The 20,734-nt window shown below is 49.8% G+C and overlaps 1 protein-coding gene across 2 annotated transcripts in view; it reads left to right on the plus strand.

The window, feature by feature from the left end:
- The first annotated feature begins 306 nt into the window (after positions 1–306).
- The window catches only part of LOC108934090 (wiskott-Aldrich syndrome protein family member 3-like), a 30,962-nt gene continuing 10,534 nt past the window's right edge, over positions 307–20,734 (plus strand). For both annotated transcript variants that reach the window (XM_029250745.1, XM_029250746.1), the window contains exons 1-5: positions 307–443; positions 8,917–9,070; positions 10,965–11,099; positions 13,542–13,695; positions 14,466–14,583. In XM_029250745.1, coding sequence (XP_029106578.1) covers positions 8,938–9,070; positions 10,965–11,099; positions 13,542–13,695; positions 14,466–14,583 — 540 coding nt within the window. In that variant the 5' untranslated portion in view covers positions 307–443; positions 8,917–8,937. The remainder of the gene's footprint in view (positions 444–8,916; positions 9,071–10,964; positions 11,100–13,541; positions 13,696–14,465; positions 14,584–20,734) is intronic.

Below are 20,734 nucleotides of genomic sequence, written 5' to 3' on the forward strand. Positions count from 1 at the left end.
AAATAAATAAATGTAAATTTGTCAGCAGGCCACCAGGTGGTGTTGTGGTTATGAGCCACACCTGTTATTTTCTGAGTTCCCTCTTTGAATCTCACTGCTTGCTGTAATGCCCTTGATCAAAGTAGTGAAGCGGTACAGTAAGAATACTTTGCTGCAATTGGCAAACAGTAAAATTGATTAACTTTGTACGCTGCTTTGGAGAAAGGTGTCGTAACCGTGGTACCCGCTCTTCGGACCTCTTTCCGCATGACCGAATATGCGCTGTGTTGCGGTCGGCGCATGCGCGGTGGGTGCACAGTCCGCGCTTCCAGGGAAACGCGCTTGCGGACGGAGCGCCAGAGAAGCGGAGGCGCATCCAGGGGTCCAGCGGCGTCCAGTGGCGTCCAGTGGAGTCCGACTGTCATGAGTGACCGCTGAGGGGAGCGAGGCGCTAGGAGACCGAGGTAAATCAGGGTACCTAGGCTAGTCCGCTGCTGGGTCCGGCGATGGCCTCGACGATCGGATCGCGGCTGCGACGATGATGATGAGCGATGATGAGTGACGATGACGAGCACTGTGACTGCTCTTGCTTGGTGGTGGGATGAGGGTTCATCACTGCTTAGAAGATGTGTTTTTCACAACAGGAGCCGCTGTTTTTTAAAGCTCGCGCATGACAGTGTGACATCATCATCATCATCATGTGTGGTCCCGCCGGGGGTCCGAGCAGTCGGTGCTTTTCTGCTTTATTTTTTATTATTATTATTATTATTATTACTATTATTTATTATTATTAATGTCGTTACTCTGTGTCAGTCGGTGTTCCATCCCTGTACAATGAATGACACTCGTACTCTAATGATACGTTTGAAGAACCGATTCTCTCTCTTTTGGTAAAAAAAGTAGCAACGGCAACGAGACCGAGGTGCAAATCATGTGTCTTTGGACACGTCCGTTTTTAACATATTTGTTTTTATTTCTACTCATCATATCCGATAGTGCTGAGAAACGTGTGGAACACGAGGAGTTTTTTTTTCTCACTATACAGTCAGTACAACGCAACGGTGTAATAAATGCTTTGGGGTGGGAGGCGGTGGTTATATAATCATGCTGACATTGACTGGGCACTTTGTAACCTGGTGCTACTTCTGTACGTCATCATCTCTTTATTGTGTCCAAATACCTTTTACCAAGACATCTGTATATTTTAGAAACGTGAAATATGCATATTCATTAGGGGGGTGGTCCTTCGACACCCTCCCCCCCCAGTATTTGATTATTACACTGCAAAGTAATCTTGATTTTTTTGGACCCCTAATACTTGACAAGTTGTCAGGGCTGTAAAAGTATGGTAAGGAAGAAGGTAAACACAGTGTATAAATTCCTTTTTTGTGTACATAGTAAAGCAGGGTAAGAAAGCCTCCTTACCTCCGCTCTGGGATGCTTATGGTACAACCTTCTGGAAGCACCCAAACAAGAGGAAATTCAGTCACAAGGTGTTGAAAAATCTCTTCTCTTCCACATTGTTTGCCCATCAGTGACTGAACTTTGTCTTATTTATGCATGCAGTTGCTAATCTGGTGGGTTAGGGTTAGGGCAGCACGGTGGCACAGCGAATAGCGCTGCTGTCTCACAGCGCCTGGGTGGTGCGAGAGGATGTGGGTTCTCAGTCTGTGTTATGTTTGCATGTTCTCCCTGTGTCTGGGTGGGTTTCCTCTCACAGTCCAATGACATGCTGTTCAGGTTCCCCCATAGTGTGTAAGTGACAGAGGGAGAGTGTGTGTGTGTGTGTGTGTGTGTGTGTGTGTGTGTGTGTTCCTCTGATGCATGGATGGATGAGAGACCCATTGTAAGTAGTGTATCTAGCAGTGTAAGTCACTGTGGTGAATAAGGTGTGTGGGCTGGTAACACTATATCCAGTGGGAGTTGCTTTAGAGAAAAGTGTCTGCTAAATAAATAAATGTAATTTCTATCATTAGTAATTTACATGTTATCAAAAGTGCATTTACTATAAGAGTACTGTAGTAACGGTGGCATTTTCAGGTATTGTTACAACACTTTGCATGAGATACACCTTGTTTTCGCTACTTTAAATTTGCAGCCAAGCCTTTTTACCAAAAAATCCAATTAGTTAACCACTATTAACCCCTACTGAAAATTTATGATAATAATAATGATAATAATAATTATTATTATTTATTTACCATTATTTACCACTCCTAAATGGATGATTTGGGACAAAAACTGTGGTACATCTTATAAGTACTGTTATCTGTCAAAGGGACCCAGAGAGCAGAGTTATGTGTTCAGTGTTCTCTGTTAAGACTCAAACTGTAACTGAAGAGGGTGTCTGCTGCCCATGATGTTCTCATGCTGTCATGTATGCATGCATGTATGTTTGGATGTATGTATGTAGTATGTAGTCCTCAGTTGAGACAGAGCTCATATTTGTAACTGACTATGGTGGGGAACCTCACTTTATCCCCCACCCAACCTGGATCCTGCGTGCACTCGGCATACATACCGTACCTTATGGACTTGATTGCAAAGAAGCCCTGTGTGACACTCGCTGCACACAGGGGAGGAGGACAAAGGGGCAGAGCACTGATGCCAAGACGAGCGCAAACAAGTGTTTGTTTTCTTTCCTGGCTGCTCAAAACAAGGGAGAAATGGAGGTGGGTGGGGGGGGGGGGGGTTATTCAGGTTTTCAGGATTCTTGTGTGTGTTGGTTCAGTCTCTCTCTCTCCTCTGGTGGTACCTGCAGCACAGGTGTGTTTGAACAGATACTTCATTAGGGTTACAATGAGAACAGGTGTGTTCTTGTCCCCTCCCCTCCCTTCCACCTGGACCACATGTTCCACACCTTGGGTGTAGGTGGTGCAGCAAAAGTGGGCAGTGTTACATCAGCTGTGTGTGTGTGTGTGTGTGTGTGTGTGTGTGTGTGTGTGTGTTTTGTGCCTGAACACTGGCCATAAACCCCTCAGAACCCACTGAACTCTCCCAGTGTTGTTTTGTAGGGTCAGGGGACACTGGCTGTTGTTCTGGTACTTTCCACACAATGACACAAACAAAACCATTTCTGTGCAGAGAGGTCACTGGAAACTGACCGCTTGTGTTCACATCATGATGAGAAGTGTTCCGAAGCTGCACAGGGCGGTAAATGCATATTGAATAAGGCTGGAACTCCTTTATCATCTTTCATTTGATGCAGTGCAGCATAATAATAATAATAATAATAATAGTAATAATAATAATAATATAATGGGGGTGTGGTGGCATGGTGGGTTTGGCTGGTGCTTGCTGTGTGGTGGGTCTGGGGCTCGTTCACCGCGACCCCAATCGGGACAAGCAGCTGTTGACAATGGATGGATGGATGATAATAATATCAGTGGAACTCCATTCTCATCTGAATTTCCTATAATCATGTGAAACACAGCTTGGTTTCTGTTAAATTTTACAAAATACTGTACGCAAGCTAAAGTCTATTGAACTTTTTCTATGGAAGACGTCGCTCATCTCAGGCCAAAACTGCGTTCGAACCACCGGTCACACGTATATGTGTAGGGATGTGTCCCGCCTCTCGTGACTTTGTCTAAACGAAAGGAAACGCTTTCATGGTTTAACCCCCCGAGCGAGAGGACTGTGCAGAATTCGAATGAGTTTCCAGAGCAATGAAGTCCTTTGGACCCTGAGCTCTGGGGGGTGAATGCGCTGAAGGATCCAGCCGTTGGTAGAGAATGAACAAAGTCCAGATCATATGGAGCAAAGTCATCTTGAGGGATGATTAAATATTGGACGTGAAGAGTTCCACCTGAACGTTTGTAACAGCGACGTGTTTGACAAAATAACGGATGACACCATTTTCCATGCGGGAGTTGTGGTGGCGCAGCCGGTTTGGCTGGTTCTTGCTCTTGGGTGGGTCTGGGGTTCAAGCCCTGCTTGGCGCGCCTTGCGACAGACTGGTGTCCCATCCTGGGTGTGTCCCCTCCCCCTCCAGCCCTGCACCCTGTGTTGCTGGGTTAGGCTCCAGTTTGCTGCGACCCCACTTGGGACAAGTGGTTTCAGACAGACTATTTTCTGTGATGTTTTCGCCCTAATTGGGATCGAGGACTTTTTTCTTACAATGGAGTCCTGTGGGCGAAGTTCTCACATGTGTATTTGTTCATTAGATTTGTACATTTACATTTAAATTTACATTTTATTTGTTCATTTTGCTTTTGTTGCTTTTGTCCAGAAAATCACAACTCATCCAGAGAGCTGCTTGTCACACCCCTCTGCACTCATGTGTAGTCGCTTTTGCATCCTCCGCCAAGCGCCTCCAGGCCCCGTGGAGGGAAACCAAGTCCGACCCTCCGCACGTTTCCATCTCCGTCCGTCAACAGGGTCGGCCCGGTGACTGTGCGCTAAGCTCGGCTACGAGGCGATGCTCCTTCGGGGCTCCTACAAAAAAGTGGGCGGAGCCGCAGCACTGACCTGCTCCCTTCTTGTGGTTTTCATGTCATCTGCTTCATTGATCTCAGGTGACCCAACATGCAGGTTTTTACTCTTGCTCACCGCCCTCCGCACTCTGTGTCAGAGCACCAGCTGCTTCTGCTTCTAGCCCCTTGGTAGAGTAGCACATGGTAACTGGAACATTTCACTTTAAGTACCATGGTCACAGGTACTGCAGAAGGGCCCCTCCAGGGACTTAAACTCACAACCTGCAGGCACTATGCTAGTGGTGTGGAACACCATCTGTCAGTGGACAGAGTCTACAAGGTGCAGCCAGTAATGTGTCAAGGCTGAAAGGAGAGTATTAGAAATATTGCATGGGGCACCTGCTTCTTCTGCCACCTTTGACAGCAGACATTGTTTCTCCACTTCTGCTATGACTCTGCTGGTGCAGAGTTCACACCTTCATTAGATGTGGTCACAATGGTAATGCTGCACATACACTCATTCATGTAACAGATACTTTTCTCCAAATCAACTTCCAGCAAACTCTATGTAGTGTTATCAGCCCACACACCTTATTCACCACAGTGACTTACACTGCTAGAGACACTACTTACAATGTGTCACTCATCCATAGATCAGTGGAACACACACACTCTGTCACTTACATACTCTGGGGGAAGCGTCAACAGCATGTCTTTGGACTGTGGGAGGAAACCAGAGCACCCAGAGGGAATCCACACAGACACAGGGAGAATATGCAAACTCCACACACTAAGCAGGGATCGAACCCATGACCTCTCGCTCCACCCAGGCACTGGGAGACAGCAGCACTACCTGCTGTGCCACCATGCCGCCCTCTCACACACATACACTCTCACACACTGCGTCTTTCCAACAACACACTTTGCTCCGTTGTCCTCAGCGGGGGTTGCAGGATCATGAGGTCGCAGTGGTCCGAAGCCAATCCCAGGAGTGCAGAGTGTGAGCTTGCGGGCTCCATGTCTCTGCTGAAGTGAAACACGGTGCCGCTGGCGAAAAAAACTGTCTGTTGTGCCCAAATGAAGGAGGCGCAAAGACATGATACTTGACATCCCTGAGTCTGGATTCTACGTTTCCTTTGAGATGTTGCAGCATCGGTAACTTGGGCTACACCGTTCCGTCATCCTCTTACCACACTCCGCTTTGCCTCGTGTTTGGGGGTCAGAGACTCTTTTTTTCCTCCTCTTTCTCACCCTCTTACCAGAGAACTGGAGCTGAACACACACACACACACACATTTTCTGAACCACTTGTCCCATACAGGGTCACGGGGAACCAGAGCCTAACCCGGCAACTCAGGGCACAAGGCTGGAGGGGGAGGGGACGCACCCAGGACGGGATACCAGTCCGTCACAAGGCACCCCAAGCAGGACTCGAACCCCAGACCCACTGGAGAGCAGGACCCGGTCCAACCCACTGTGCCACTGTGCCACTGTACCACTGTGCCACTGCGCCACCACACCACCACACCCTCCTTGGAGCTCTTTGTTTGTTTGTTTCTTCCCTTCTTTCTTTCTTTAGCTCTCACTTTCCTTACAGTGTTAAAGTGCTTACAATGATGAGCCTGTTTAAACAGCTGGGTAATTTTTACTCTGTCAGCGTGAGGTACGTACCCTGCTCAAGGCTACTCGAGCAGAAGGGAATTCAAAGTCAGCTCCAAGTGGACGACTGCGGCCCAAACCGGTGCCGTGTGCCGCGTGCCGCTGCCCCGACACGATATTTAGCCGTGACACGAGGTGCTTTGGCGCTTGTCTTCTGTGTGTTGTTGCCTGGTCCAGCAGGTAAACGGAGCTCCACACCTGGTGACGCAAATGCGATTAACGAGACAGTGGGGCCCCGACGGCCTCCTTACCCACGGTGCCGGCGCGACCCCTGTGACCCGGCCGTGGCTCATACCCGAGTCAGTCACGCGTTAATCTCCTCCGCTGTACGCATCAGCACTTCTGCAGCTTTACGGAGAGGGACGCGCCGGGCTCAGTGCGCGCATGACAACAAAAGCCTTTGTGACGCTGCTCAGACTGTGTTTTGGAGCTCAATGTGCTGCTCGCTGAGCTTTGGCTCGAGCGCCCGGTGTGTGAAGCCATTCCCAGACTCAAGTGGGCCTCCTGAGAAGAGCGCGAGAGGACGGCCCTGCTCTCTACGCACACATTTACCGTGCCGGAGGCTTGCGGAGTGTTGTCTCAGTGTGTGTTCTGTGTGTGTTGTGTGTGCGCCTGTGCCCCACTCCGTAGGACCGCGATCATGAGGATTGTCGCAGCTCCAGTGACTCAGCGCTATGGCGTCCCGTGCACATTTGACGCTGTTGGTCAAGTGCATCGCAGCGGAGCCGCTCGAGTCACTGAGTCGGCACAAAGGAGCCGCTGGCCTACTTCCTTTTCGTGAATCGCATCCGACGAGAGCCGAGGAAGCTGCTTGTTCGCGGAGTGAAGAATGAAAACTGTGGCCCTAAAGCGCTGAGGGCAGCGGGCAGCGTGGGGCTCAGGGCTGTTGCCTTGCGAGCTGAACCTTGGTGCGGTGGGGGGGGTCCTGTCCTATTTATCGTTGCAGCGAAACACACGCTTGTGGGACACACAAACACACTGTCGGCATTCCTCACCTGCTCGCAGCACAGCGGCTCCCCTTGTGCTCCTGCCGGAGAGCACGTGAGCGGTAGGTCTCGCTGCGTTGTCATGGCGACGGCCTCCTAAGCTCACTGGCGCTCTTCACTGGCTCCTCACTGCCCCTCGCTGGATCAGTGCGGCGCCTTTGTGCAGGATGGCGTTTCTCTGTGAGCCCAGCAGCTGCAGTCTGTCCACCATTCAGTGATCCCTTCTCTCTAACTGCTGGTCCCACGCAGGGTCACGGTGGTCCGGTGCCCGTCCTGGACCCTGGTGGCCTGAAGGGTAGGAGCTTGTGACCAGAACCCTTTCCTGCAGCCGGTGGGCTCGTTCGTCCACACATGCCGAGCTTTTGTTTCGGCACACTTGTGTGGCGGATCTTTCCAGGCGGATGTTTTGCGGGCAGCTCACAGGTGACTTGAGTTGCTCTGGAGGCGGAGCCCATTTGGCCAGAGTGTCATATGCAAATGATGTGCACGCAAAGCAGGGGTCATATTTACACTGCGTTTACCACCCAACAAGAGTGTTTGGAGGAGGTCGACGGTGGCCTGCAGGACACTTAGATGGCACTTTAGTGGAATGCCAGGCTGCATTAGCAGCGGCGCTGTGAGCCAGACCCCCCCCGCCCCCCCACAGTCGCTTTGCATTAGGATGACGGCCGATGAGGGACGTGTGCAGTCGCACGACTTACAGTACGGGAGTGTTTCTGCGACAAGGAACGGCGCTCAGGCACGCACATTCACACTGAGACACAAACACACTGAGAGACGGAGCACACCGGGGTCAACGTGCTCCTCTTCGTGTTGCGCTCGCCGAGCCGTTGTCTCTTCTCACGTCACTCTTCGCACACCCCGAGTCGAGTCCTTCAGCCCCGGTGCTGCCGTTCGCCAAACACTAGAACTTCAGATGTACGAGCTGTAGCGTGTGCCCTTTGATTCTCTTTTTCTCTCTGTCTGTTTCCAACATTAATCTTATTGATCGATCCCTCACAATTATGCTAAATCACTCGGCGATTAAAGCAGTTGCAGGGGCCTTGAAGGTGATTCCAGTATTTGCGTCCTTCATTCTCGAAGCTGTAACTTTTTGGCGCTTGGTGAGCTGATATGCTGATGATGTGCTCTTCCATCACTGGGCCGCCGTCCGCATTTATTCTCACTACATCTGTTTCCTGTGCCTTTCCTTTTGGGGGCGACAAGTCGGCTTCACTGCACTCTTACCGTGGTACCTGTAAGCTCATCACACTCCTGTGTCATCATTTCCATTGTTACCAGGTGGGACAGTAAGTAGCGCTGCTGTCTCACAGCACCTGGGTGGTGCGAAAGGGTGTGGGTTCAGTCCCCACTCAGGCTGTGTGGAGTTTGTGTGGGTTTTCTCCAGGTGCTCTGGTTTCCTCCCACAGTCCAGAGACATGCTGTTCAGGTTCCCTCATAGTGTGTGAGTGACAAACAGAGAGGGTGTGTGTGTTCCACTGATATATGGATGAGTGACCCATTGTAAGTAGTGTATCTAGCAGTGTACGTTACCCTGGTGAATAAAGTGTGGGCTCATAACACTACATAGAGTTTATTGGAAGCCGCTTTGGAGAAAAGTGAAGTGTAAACGTGCTGTTTTGTTGCTCAGCTAATATGTAATCAGTAGCAATCTGGAGTTTTAAGCCTATTTCCCCTCCAGATGGCGCTCCGCTGGGGCAGTTCCTGGGGTCGTGATTTCTGATTGTAAGTGTCTCTAACCATTACACCCGCTGCTGTCCCAGTTCAAAGGCACAAGTCTGACTGAGAGGGTTACACAGTGACACCCGCTGCTCCCGCAGAAGGGCTTTAAAGGTCCTCAGCCACCTTCAACGTCCCTCTTCTGCCTCTTTCCCCAGGAACGACTGTGGAGAGCAGCCATGCCCCTGGTGAAGAGAAGCATCAAACCGAGGCACCTGTGCCGAGGGGCCCTTCCCGACAGGGTGACCAGCGAACTCGAGTGCGTCACCAACAGCACTCTAGCAGCCATCATCAAGCAGCTGGGCAGCCTGAGTGAGTACGCCGCCCTGGTGGGCACCAGCTGCATAACTGTTGAAATCAAACTCTAATTCAAATTTTATTTGTCCCATACACAGTACGACATGCAGTGAAATGCTTTATACAGCTGTCTGACATAACAATCTAAAAAGACAAATAACAGGCGCTAAAATCTAAAAAATATATACTATCTATTTATGCATATGTAAGACCAAAATATATAGATATCTATAAACAGATGTGCAATGAATTATAAAAATTTGTGTGGCATAAGATGTAGTGCAATACGGTGTGCAACAGTGCATGTAATGTGCAAGATCGCGCAGGTAGTTCAGTTTGAGTTTGTATATATGAAATGGAATAGCAGAGGTGCAGTGCTTCCTGGAGGTGACTGGTTTCTAGTCCTAGGTGTTGTATCGGTTGAGGGCCCGAACAGCCTGAGGGAAGAAGCTCCTCTTCATCCTCTCCTTTTTGGCCTTTAGGGAGCGGAAACGCTTCCCTGACCGCAACAGAGAGAAGAGTCCGTTGCTCGGATGGCCGATGCCTTCCGCCGTTTTCCCGGCCTTGTTCCGGCACCGCTTGCTGTAGATAGACTGCAGGTCAGGGAGCTCCATTCGGATGGTACGTTCAGCTGAGGCTGTGATGCTTCCTGTCATGATGCTCTCAGTGGTGCAGGTCTAAAAGTTCCTTAGCACCTTGTTTCTTTCCACATGCTTCAATGTAACAAAGTAACAGACGTTTGTGTAAGTTTTTCAGAGGCAGAGAGAGCGGAAAATCAGAGATCTCCCCCGAGCTCATTGTGTAGTGTGGCGGGGGGGTACCCTGGCCAGAGCATTAACGGAACAGTGTAAATAAGAGGGCCAATAGAGGACCGTACCCAGAGAAGTCACAGCCGGCACAAGGCCTCTTGCCCCCGATCTCGGTTGCCAGTCTGTCACGGAACTACTGTGTCGCAGGCTGCTGAACTTCTGGGACAAGGGGCTTGTTGTATTTGCCTGCAGGACTCATGTTGTCTGTGTGTGTGTGTGTGTGTGTGTGTGTGTGAGAGAGAGAGAGAGAGAGAGAGAGAGAGAGAGAGAGAGAGAGCGAGCGAACGAACGTTCTGTTGAGCTCTGTGTGAGCGACAGAACCCCAAGCCTCCCTTCATCCTCCCTAGGGCCACACATAACCAAGGGATGAAGCTCCTGTCTCTCTTTCTCCTGGTTCCTTTGCACTCTAATAATAATAATAATAATAATAATAATAATAATACTGCTGTGACAGACTGGCATCCTGTCCAGGGTGTACCCCACCTCAGCCTTGTGCCCAGTGCTTCCAGGACAGGTTCCAGATCACCGTGACCCTGCTCAATTATCGAAATTGGATGGATGGATGGGTGGATGGATGGATGGAATAATAATGCTGTTAAAGTGACAGTAACACTATGTAAAATGCGGCACACCGTAAATTTCACAAAAGCTGCTTGTTTTCAGACTTTGCTATTGTGAGCAAATACTGTAACTTAGGGTTGAAGTTGGAGTTGAAGTTGGAGTAAATAGTGTAACGTTCTTCTCTGAGAGCTTCGACCCCATCCACTAATTCCGATCAAACAAACCGTGACCCAGTGCAAATACTCATGTGTGGTGTGATTGTCACAAATGCACATTTGCCTCTCCGCAGTGCCACACCCCCTCCCCCCACCCCCCGAATAATGGATGTGTTTGCGACTTGAGTGCCCCGTGTCTCAGGGGCCGGTGTGTTTAGAAGGTTTCTTTCAATTAGCGACTCATTGCCCCAAGCAGACAGTTAAGGGTTGAGCTGAGATAAAACACCCCCCCCCCCCTCCCGTTGGGGACAAGGAGTCATATGTTGCTCATATGTGGCTGTGCTGATTTTGTGTGTGTGTGTGTGTGTGTATGTGTTAATGCAGGCAAGCATGCAGAGGACATCTTCGGGGAGCTGTTCATTGAGGCCAACAGCTTCTACATGCGTATGAACAGCCTGCAGGAGAGGGTGGACCTGTTGGCCGTTAAGGTCACCCAGCTAGACTCCACTGTGGAGGAAGGTGTGTGTAGCTGGTTTTCCCGCCTTTTTGCCTGTTTCACTGACAATTGTCTCACTGTGTGAACTTCTTCCTCTCATTTTACTGTCCATTGTAAAGGAAAACCTTGCAATGTCCTCCTGGGACCTGGCCATTCATCTCTGTCCACTCTAGAAGACATTTTTAAACTGTATCCCCAAACTACAGTATAAATACTGCAACGCTGGGATGCATCTAGTAGAAAGCATTGTATGATTTTTCCTGACATCACATATTTGGGGCTTATATTTGCCCCAAAACCCAAAAACGTATGAGGATCATCTACATTTCACTTTTTCAAACTAGTGCACACTTTCCTCTTCATGCTGTACCAATCTTGTCCTGTTTCTTTAGAGAAAACTGAATTCATGACCATTTAAATAAAAACGTTAATGAGTTAATAGTGTAAAAATAAGTACAGCTTTACAATTCTGTATCAGGGTGCTGTACCAGAGCACTCTACCAGAGTGCTGCACCAGAGTGCTCTACAGCTGAGGCTGACTGACACCTGTGTTCGCTGTAGTTGCCCTAGAAGCCATTTCTGTTGCCCGAAATGTCTGCCACGGTCCTACCGTGTCTTTGCCGCAATCCAGGATAGTCAACCACAGGTCAAGGCTCTTGGCCTTCGGGGACCTTCAGACCAGCAGTACGGCTCAACGGCTAAATCCCGGCCCTAAATGAAACATCGCTAAGGCACGAAGGACCTAAAGTCTCTGAGGGAGCCCCTGTGCTTCCGAGAGCTTCTTCACGACTCGGTTCGTGCGATCGGAGGTTCGAGAGGCACACCAAGCACTCCGTGGCCTTCACGCTGCTGCGTGTGCGTCCACCTCACGCACCCAACCTCAGCCCTAGGCCTCGACAGGCTCTCGGCGGAACGCTGCAGCGCCCTCTAGCGGGGCGATGAGGAACATCGTTGGGTGGAGTCCATCAGCTGTCCTGAGTGACTGACAGTTCAGCTGCGTCTCATACTTAGTGTGTCCCTGAAATGTCCCCTCAGCGATCTGAATGAGCAGCAATGAGCAGACAAACGGTAAACAATAACGGAAGTCATGTTTCACACTCTTTGTTTTACTGCTCCTTGTGCAGATGTGCTCTGTAACGTGAGACAAAGAACAGAGACAGAAAACTGTTGACACAAGTAGACATCAGGAAGGAAATAAAGGGTAGTTTGTGGGTTTTTTATGCCCGATTGTTGTTCACACTGCTATATGATGTGTATCAAACCAAATGAATTAATGACTTGAGCGCATTTTAACGCACAGCTCTTCATTTGAGGACGAGACCTGTGACAGCGCTGAGGGTTACAGGAACACAGTGGACGTTGCCAATTTGTGTGTAGCCTCTAAAGTTCTTCTCTAGCTCTTCTCCCCACTGCTCACGCAGCAGCCGTGAACGAGGCGATTACCCTGAATTATCTCAGTACAATAGCGAGGTGTACAAGCGGGCCCCAAGTCGTAAGTGCCGTCGGATCAGTTTGAGCTCAGCGACACAGTAATGAGGGTCGTGAAAAAGGCGCCGCTTTTCTTACCACTTGGCACAGAAATGGTTCCACGTGCTTCTTTCCAGCGTTCGGCTCCAGTCACACCTGCTTTCGTTGCACTGCACTCGGAGCTCAGGGAGGCAGCCGAAAGCGCCCTGTCCCGCTGCTAAACTGCGCCCCCACCTGTTCACCCCTGCATGGGCACATGTGCATCGGTGCCTCTCATCGGTGCTCCCGGAGACCGTGTGAGGGCATTTTTTTGAGCGTCTGCTTTCTGGTCCTTTGCTGACGCCTCTGGGAAGCTGTGTGAGTGAGGCAGCTCCAGAGAGCGCTTCACAAAGAGCCTCGATCATTATCCATGCGTAGAGATCCTGTGTGCCGGGACCCCCCAGACCGTCATTTCCTTCACTTCCCCTCTCTGGAGTCAGATACCAGGGCAAGGAGAAGCTGCCAGTGTCAAATACATCCCCCTCCTGCACCAACATTTTGTTTCCAACAAGTAGTGGCAAGAAGCGTTCTTCTCTATTCCAGAGAGTCAGTCTCTCATGTCGTTGTTTTGTTATTATGAAAAGAAAATGATTTTGTTTCCCCGAACAGTGTCCAGCCTCAGATATCCAAACATATAATAAATAATAGGGCTGGAAAAGCTGACCGCTCACATCAGGTACAGAGTGTCAGGGTGGTTGTCAAGGAGTTGATGTGGAGGTCTCCCAGAGTCCCAAGTGAACGTCTCACCCGACTGGTGACTGACGTGGAACAACGGCAGGTGATGGGGGGGACACAAGCCTGCAGGTTCACCGAATGCTGCGTTTGCTCACAGATCGAAAGGAAACACAAGTCTGGCTGCATATTTTTTCAGCTTCCCAGCAGACCATGAGCAAGCATTAGAGATGCTGCTGGAGCTACCGAGTGTCCATATTGTGTCGCTGTGGCTGTGTCCCTTGCAGTCTCTCTTCAAGACATCAACATGAGGAAAGCCTTCAAGAGTTCCACCATCCAGGACCAGGAAGTGGTCTCCCGGACCTCCATCCCAAACCCTGTGATGGAGATGTACCACCAATGCGACAAGCCCCCGCCCCTCAATATTCTCACTCCGTACAGGTGAGCTCGTCACCACTAGCATCACCTCAGGTGAATAAGTCAAATGAAGGGTAACGGTATGTGAAGGAACTGTGCTCAATGCTCGTGGCTGCAGGCGGTAAGAGCCACCACCTTGCACTGGAAGGACCCGGGTTCAAATTCCACTTGCTGTTGTACCTTTCAGCAGGACATGAACACTAAAATTGCTCCAGTTAAAAAAAAATTACCCACTTGTGTAAATGGGTAAAACATTATAAGGTACTTAACTCTGTTGGTCACTTTGGAGCGACACATTTGCTAAATGAGTACAAAGTAATGATGACACCTGTTAGGACCGTAAGGTGGCACAGCGAGTAGCGCTGCTGTCTCACAGCGCCTGGGTGGTGCGATAGGACGTGGGTTTAATCCCCATTTAGTCTCTTTGGAGTTTGCATGTTCTCCCCATGTCTGCATGGGTTTCCTCTGGGTGCTCTGGTTTCCTCTCACACTCCAAAGACATGCTGTTCAGGTTCATCCACTGTGTGTGTGTATGTGTGTGCGTGTTCCACTGATGTATGGATGAGTGACCCAGTGTAAGTAGTGTATCTAGCTGTGTAAGTTACCCTGGCGAATAAGGTGTGTGGGCTCATAACACTTTGTGGAGTTCATTGGAAGTCGCTTTGGAGAAAAGTGTCTGATAAATAAGTAAACGTAAACCACACTGAAACAAATGTGAATTGCTGGCATCGTGCTTCAGGGACGAAGTAAAGGTACCCTGTGAATGGCAAAACACCCTTCTATATGTGCCTCAGAGACGACAAGAAGGACGGACTGAAGTTCTACACAGATCCCTCCTACTTCTTCAACCTGTGGAAGGAGAAGATGCTGCAGGCAACAGAGAACAAGCGGAAGGAGAAGAGGAGGCAGAAGGTGAGTGTGTGTGTGTCTATAGTTTTCTGCAGGACTCCTTGAGTGATGTCTCGAAGGAGCGAATGTAAGCAGGTACCAAAGATGTCCAAGTACCAAAGGTGTGAAAGACTTGCAGTTCATTTGTGTTATAAGTTCTGCTGCGGTACGACAGCATTATCACCTCGATTACATGTTTACCCAATGGGCTCATCTATGAGCCCTTACTGTGACACTGTGGTCCTGCTCTTATCCCCTCAAAAGTGTGTGCAGCTACGTTCTATGAAATATGTCATGTCTGTATAATTTGTGGTCTCTCGAGGGTACAAGAGCAGTGCTGGTGTACAGCTTCCTGCTCTCAGCCAGAGTTCTGTCATACTGCTGGTCTGCCGCCGCAAACATTACTGTATGCGAACCCTAAACTAGTAAACTCGTAAACTAGTGGCAAGAGCAGCAACACACCCCTAGTGTGTCTTACAAGGGCCCGATTTGGGAGAATTCACGATCTCAAGGTTACGAAACCTTACACCAGATTTTTCGACCTTCCAGCCTCAGCTACAAGAAATGTAGAGTAAAAAAACTTACACTTTGACATCTCGATTTTTGATGGAGCCGCTCAGTACAAACAGAGTGCAAATTACATCTGAGCAGCTTCTTGTGTCTTACGGCTCCAGTAGCTTCGTGGCCACCATTTAGACAGGTTTCCTTATTTGATGATTTTCGTTTTTTCACTGAACATCTAAGAGCATATTGTTGTTTTACTTCCTTTGCAGTGATTGTTTTCTCACAAATCATAACTTTCGGAAATATGTAAAAAACGAGCCTTAGAACGACCTTGTTAGGATGTGGCATGAAAGCTCGTTCTGAGTGCTGAAATACAAGACGATACATATTGTTTATATGATCAAGTGATAAGTTCATTTTGGTAAAAATGGGTGAATGTTAGGGGGGTGCGGTGGCGCAGTGGCGCAGTGGGTTGGACCGAGCCCTGCTCTCTGGTGGGTCTGGGGTTTGAGTCCCGCTTGGGGTGCCTTGCGGCAGACTGGCGTCCCGTCCTGGGCGTGTCCCCTCCCCCTCCAGCCTTACGCCCTGAGTTGTCGGGTGGGCTGTGACCCCGTATGGGACAAGCAGTTCAGAAAGTGTGTGTGTGTGTGTGTGTGTGTGTGTGTGAATGTTTTTGTCTACAGAGCAAAACATAATTTCTCTTGTTTAATTTAATGGAAATGTAGGCGACAGCATTTGAGAATTTCTTTTACAAGCACTGCTCAAGAATACCATAGTATGCTTTTAATCAAGGTAAGAGTGTAAACTTGGTTTCATTTCACCGTATTTATATGTATGATGATACATTCAGTTAGAGGGCAGTAAGAACCACAGATCTATGGTGCCGGGGAAAGTATATAGTGTTGAGACTGAAGGCAGTCATGCGGATTATGCTGAGAGCAGCGTCACATCAACATGAAAGACCGTTACTCCTCTCTGACGATGAGCTGTTTGCTTTATTGCTCATGTTGTCTTCTCTCTCTGTCCATATTTTTTTTCTCCCATTTTCCTCCTCCTTTCTTTCTTTCTGTAGTGACCCCCCCATCCCCCCATTCCCCCAGTTCACAGCACTTTCCCTTGTCTGTCCTTCTTGTTCTTCTCTCTGCCCACCAACCAGCACAGCCACTTCACACTCGGGGCTCTGTCTGCATCTCTCTCTCTCTCTCTCACACACACACACACACACACACACACACACACACACACACACACACACACACCTGCTCCTCCCCCTCCTGTGTTCCTGCTGCTACTGCTGTCAGGATGGATGTTGTGCTCATTACACTGTAGTCACACAGGCCTGCTTTGCAGAAGGCTGATATGTGTGTTTTGACAGCCGTAGAGCAAGGAGCAGTGGGGGGGAACAGCGGAGAAGTATAGATTTTGTGTCTGATAGCCCCCCCCACACACAACATGCACCTCTCAGTGGTCACCTTTTACTCATATACTTGTAATTACACTTATCTGTACTTTATATACATTATAAATACTGTACAGTCCTTAGAAGGTGTTTCTATCCATTTCTAATCCTCTGTGTTGAAAGGTTACATTTTTCAATTATGTTTTCTACTCGTTTATTTTTCCATTCAACAATATGGGAAAACTCAGCAGAATTCAAACGGCACGAATGTCAAATTAGCCTCGGTGACTGAGCAAGTGTGTGAGAAGCGTAACTGTCAGTGAAGTGAACAGGATTCGTGCTACGACTGAACTGCACAAGTGCACAATCGTCGAGAAATGTACTGAAAATGACACAGCTTGTGTGTTGTTGGGAGGGTGGCTGGAAGAAAAGTCTTGTGAGAAAGGCCAACATAAAGTGTGCAGTGTGCAGGTTTCCAGCAGCCATGTGGCGGAACCTGCAACCTTCTGGAAGAAAAGTGTGTGCACTGAGCTCTTTGGCCTCAAGGTAAAGCACAGCTGACCTCCAAGGTAACTTCCCTGCCTTCTCTGCTGTGAGGCATGGTGGGGCAACATTGTTGTCACATAGAACCAAGGTCGTGGGGAGGTCTGGACCCAAGTGCAGGATCGTTCGTCAGAAACCGAGGGGTCAGGCGAATTCTTGTTGTCAGGGACAAGCGAAGAGTCAATTGATCAGCGGTCAGAGTAAGAGCGAGGATCCATGGACGTAGTCAGGGAACGAGACGAATGGTCAGAAGCTGGGGAACGAAGACTAGGAGCTAGGGACGAAGAGAAATGAGACATAGGCGCAGACAGGACGGTTGTCTCAGTGAGATTCTCCAAGTGCAAAGGGGCTGAGATGGGCCTTTTAAAGGTGAGTGCTCTGATTGCCATCAGGTGCTTGATTGTGGTGCGGGCGTGGATGTGACAGTCGTGTTGTGATCTAGTTTGTCAGCAGGAAGCAGGAGGGACCGGAAAGCCTGTTTCCATCAAGTGCGAGATGGACAAAGCCAAATGTACGCAAAACCACAGGAGAACCTGGTTCACTTCTCTGGAGACCTGTCATTAGGGTAAAGATTAACGCTCAAAAAAGATTCATATTTGCATGCGTATAAATATGGTTCATTTACGCTCAGGCACTGTAAAAAGCCAAATTACATGTCCAGTATCAGATCACTGTTCTCAAGGTGCTTCCCATATTACTTGTGTTTGCTTAATGTACAGCCTATTTATACTGTATTTGTCCTCAATGGTTTTGTTAAAAAAAAGTACGAGAGTATTAAATTATACTGTCATGCGGAACAGAGGGAACCGGTACGGCTGGACCCAAGTGCAGAGTCGTTTGTCTGGATTCAAGGGGTCGGGCAAGTTCTCGGTGTCGGGGACAGGCAAAGGGTTGGTCGATCGGCAGCCAGAGTCAAAGCAAGGATCCATGGAGGTGGTCGGGAAACAAAGCGAAGAGTCAAAAACCGGAGGACGGGAACTGAGAACAAGGGTTGCATGTGAACTGGACGTCACAAAGGAGGACGGTTGTCTCTGACAAGGTTCCGCAAAGGTATGGACGCTGAGGAGGGTCTTTTAAAGGGTGAGCAGTTAGTCAGGTGCTGGAGTCAGGTGCTGTCGATTGGGTTTTAGGCGTGAATGTGACACTACCCCTCCCCACGAGCGGCTCCAGTTGCCCTGCAGCGCCTGGAAGGAGGTTGACTCCGGGGACAGGGCGCCGGTTTGTCCGGATGGTCTCGGTGGAACTCGGCAATGAGAGACAGATTGAGGATGTCACAGGCTGGCACCCAGCTGTGTTGTTCTAGGCCATACCCCTCCCAGTCCACCAGGTAGTACAGCCCCCATGTCGGTGCTTGGAATCGAGGAGAGCACGAACAGTGTAGGTCTCTTCTTCTTCCACGTCTGATGGAGGAGGTGTCGGTTCACCCTGGGTGGCCTGGAGCATGGAAGTACTGTAAGGTTTGAGAAGAGAAACGTGAAACATGGGGTTGATGCGCAAATGTGGTGGCAACTGTAACCGGTAAGCAACTGGGGTGATTCTCCAAAGGATTTTATAGGGACAAACCAGGGGCTGAGCTTCTTGGAGGGTAATTTCAGGCGAATGTCTCTCATGGATAACCACACTCGTTGCCCCGGCTGGAAGAACAAGGTGCGGCGGTGTCGGTCTGCTTGTTCTTTATACCGGCAGACGCTTTGCTGGAGGTGGTCCCTCACTGCCCACCAGGTGGTATCACTCTGCAGGTACCAGGAATCCACAACCGAGACCTCTGAGGATGTGGGGTGCCAGGGGAACAAGGAAGGCTGGTAACCAAGGACACACTGGAAAGGGGACAGGCCTGTGGAAGAATGGGACAGGGAATTATGGGTGTATTTGGCCCATGTCAGGAAGTGTGACCACTGGTCTTGGTCCTTCCTGCAGTAGCTCCTAAAGAAGCGGCCAAAGTCTTGATTCAAATGCTCCACCTGTCCATTAGCTTGAGGATGGTACCCTGAATTGAGGCTCATGGACACTCTGAGCCTCTGCCAGAATGCCCTCCTTACCCTGGACACGAACTGGGGTCCCCAGTCGGAGACAGCGTCCTTGGGTAACCCGAAGATCCGGAAGACATGCTGAAACACAAGCTCAGCCATTGTCAGGGCAGTGGGGAGTCGGGACAAAGGGAGCAGACGACATGACTTGGAGAACCTGTCCAGTACAACGAGGATTACTGTGTTACCTTCTGAGGGTGGTAGGTCTGTTAGAAAGTCCACCGCTACATGAGACCACGGCCTGGCTGGGATTGGAAGGGGCTCCAACAGCCCTGCCGGTTTCTGGTTCGGGGTCCTGGACTGGGCACATACCTCGCATGCCTCCACGAATTCCTGCACATCCTCCCGAAGAGAAGGCCACCAGTACGTCTTCTCAAGCAGAGCCCCAGTCCGTTGAGCCCCTGGATGGCCTGCAGCTGGGGTGTCATGCGCCCAGTGGAGTAGCTGGGACCGCATCCTGGGAGGGAACGTACTCTTTACCTTCGGGGGTGTTGGCTGGATTGGGTTCCTCATTTTGGGCCTGCTGGAGATCCTGTGCGAGCTGCCAACAAACGGGAGCCACGAAGCAGGTGCTGGGCAGGATGGGTTCGGGTCCTTGTCATAGAGGCGAGACAGGGCATCCGCCTTGGTGTTCTTGGACCTGGGGCAGTAAGAGACGATGGACCTGAATCTGGTGAAAAAAAGATCCCAACAGACTTGTTGCAGATTGAGTCTATGGGCGGCCTTCCTATGGTCCGTAAGATCCAAGAACGGGTGATCAGCTCCCTCCAACCAGTGCCTCCAGTCTTCTAGCGCCAGTTTAATGGCCAACAGTTCCCTGTTACCAATGTCATAATTTCAATCGGCAGGCGACAGCTTACAGAAGTAAGCACATGGGAAGAGTTTGGTTGGTGTTCCCTGCCTTTGGGACAACACTGCCCCGATCCCTGTGGTTGAGGCATCTACCTCTACAACGAACGGTAGTGACGGGTCAGGATGCTTCAGTACCAGGGCGGTTGTGAACCGCCGCTTGAGATCCTGGAAAGCCTCACTAGCTTCTTTGGACCAAGAGACCTGGGACTGTTTGCCTTTGAGTAATGAGGTGAAGGGTGCCGCGAGGCTGCTGAACCCATGAATGAATCGCCGGTAAAAGTTTGCAAACCCCAAGAAATGTTGGAAGGCTTTCACCGTGGTCGGACGGGGCCAATCCAGTACTGCCTGGACCTTAGCCAGATCCATCTGCACCCCGTCAGGACCAAGGTCGAAGCCCAGGAAAGAGACCCGCTCCTGATGAAATAAACACTTCTCCCCCTTGACAAAGAGGCCATTGGCTAGGAGACGATTGAGCACTTGTCTTACATGAGTTATGTGTTCAGCCATCCACACCAGGATGTCGTCTAAATACACCAGAACGCGTTTGTTGACTAAATCACCCAACACGTGATTAACGAAAGCCTGGAATCCTGAGGGGGCATTAGCTAATCCGAAAGGCATGACCAAGTACCTTTAGTGGCCTAGGGTGGTACTAAATGCAGTCTTCCACTCATCCCCCTCTCTTATCTGGATGAAGTTATATGCACTGAGTAGGTCTAACTTGGTAAAAACCCGTGCGCCATCTACCTGTTCGAGGGCAGCAGTGATCAAAGGCAGGGGATGTGGATATTTAACAGTGATCTCGTTGAGACCTCTGTAATCTATACAAGAGCGAAGGCCACTGTCTTTC

Source organism: Scleropages formosus, chromosome 4 (assembly GCF_900964775.1).
Source record: "Scleropages formosus chromosome 4, fSclFor1.1, whole genome shotgun sequence".
In the NCBI taxonomy this organism is placed as follows: Eukaryota; Metazoa; Chordata; class Actinopteri; order Osteoglossiformes; family Osteoglossidae; genus Scleropages; species Scleropages formosus.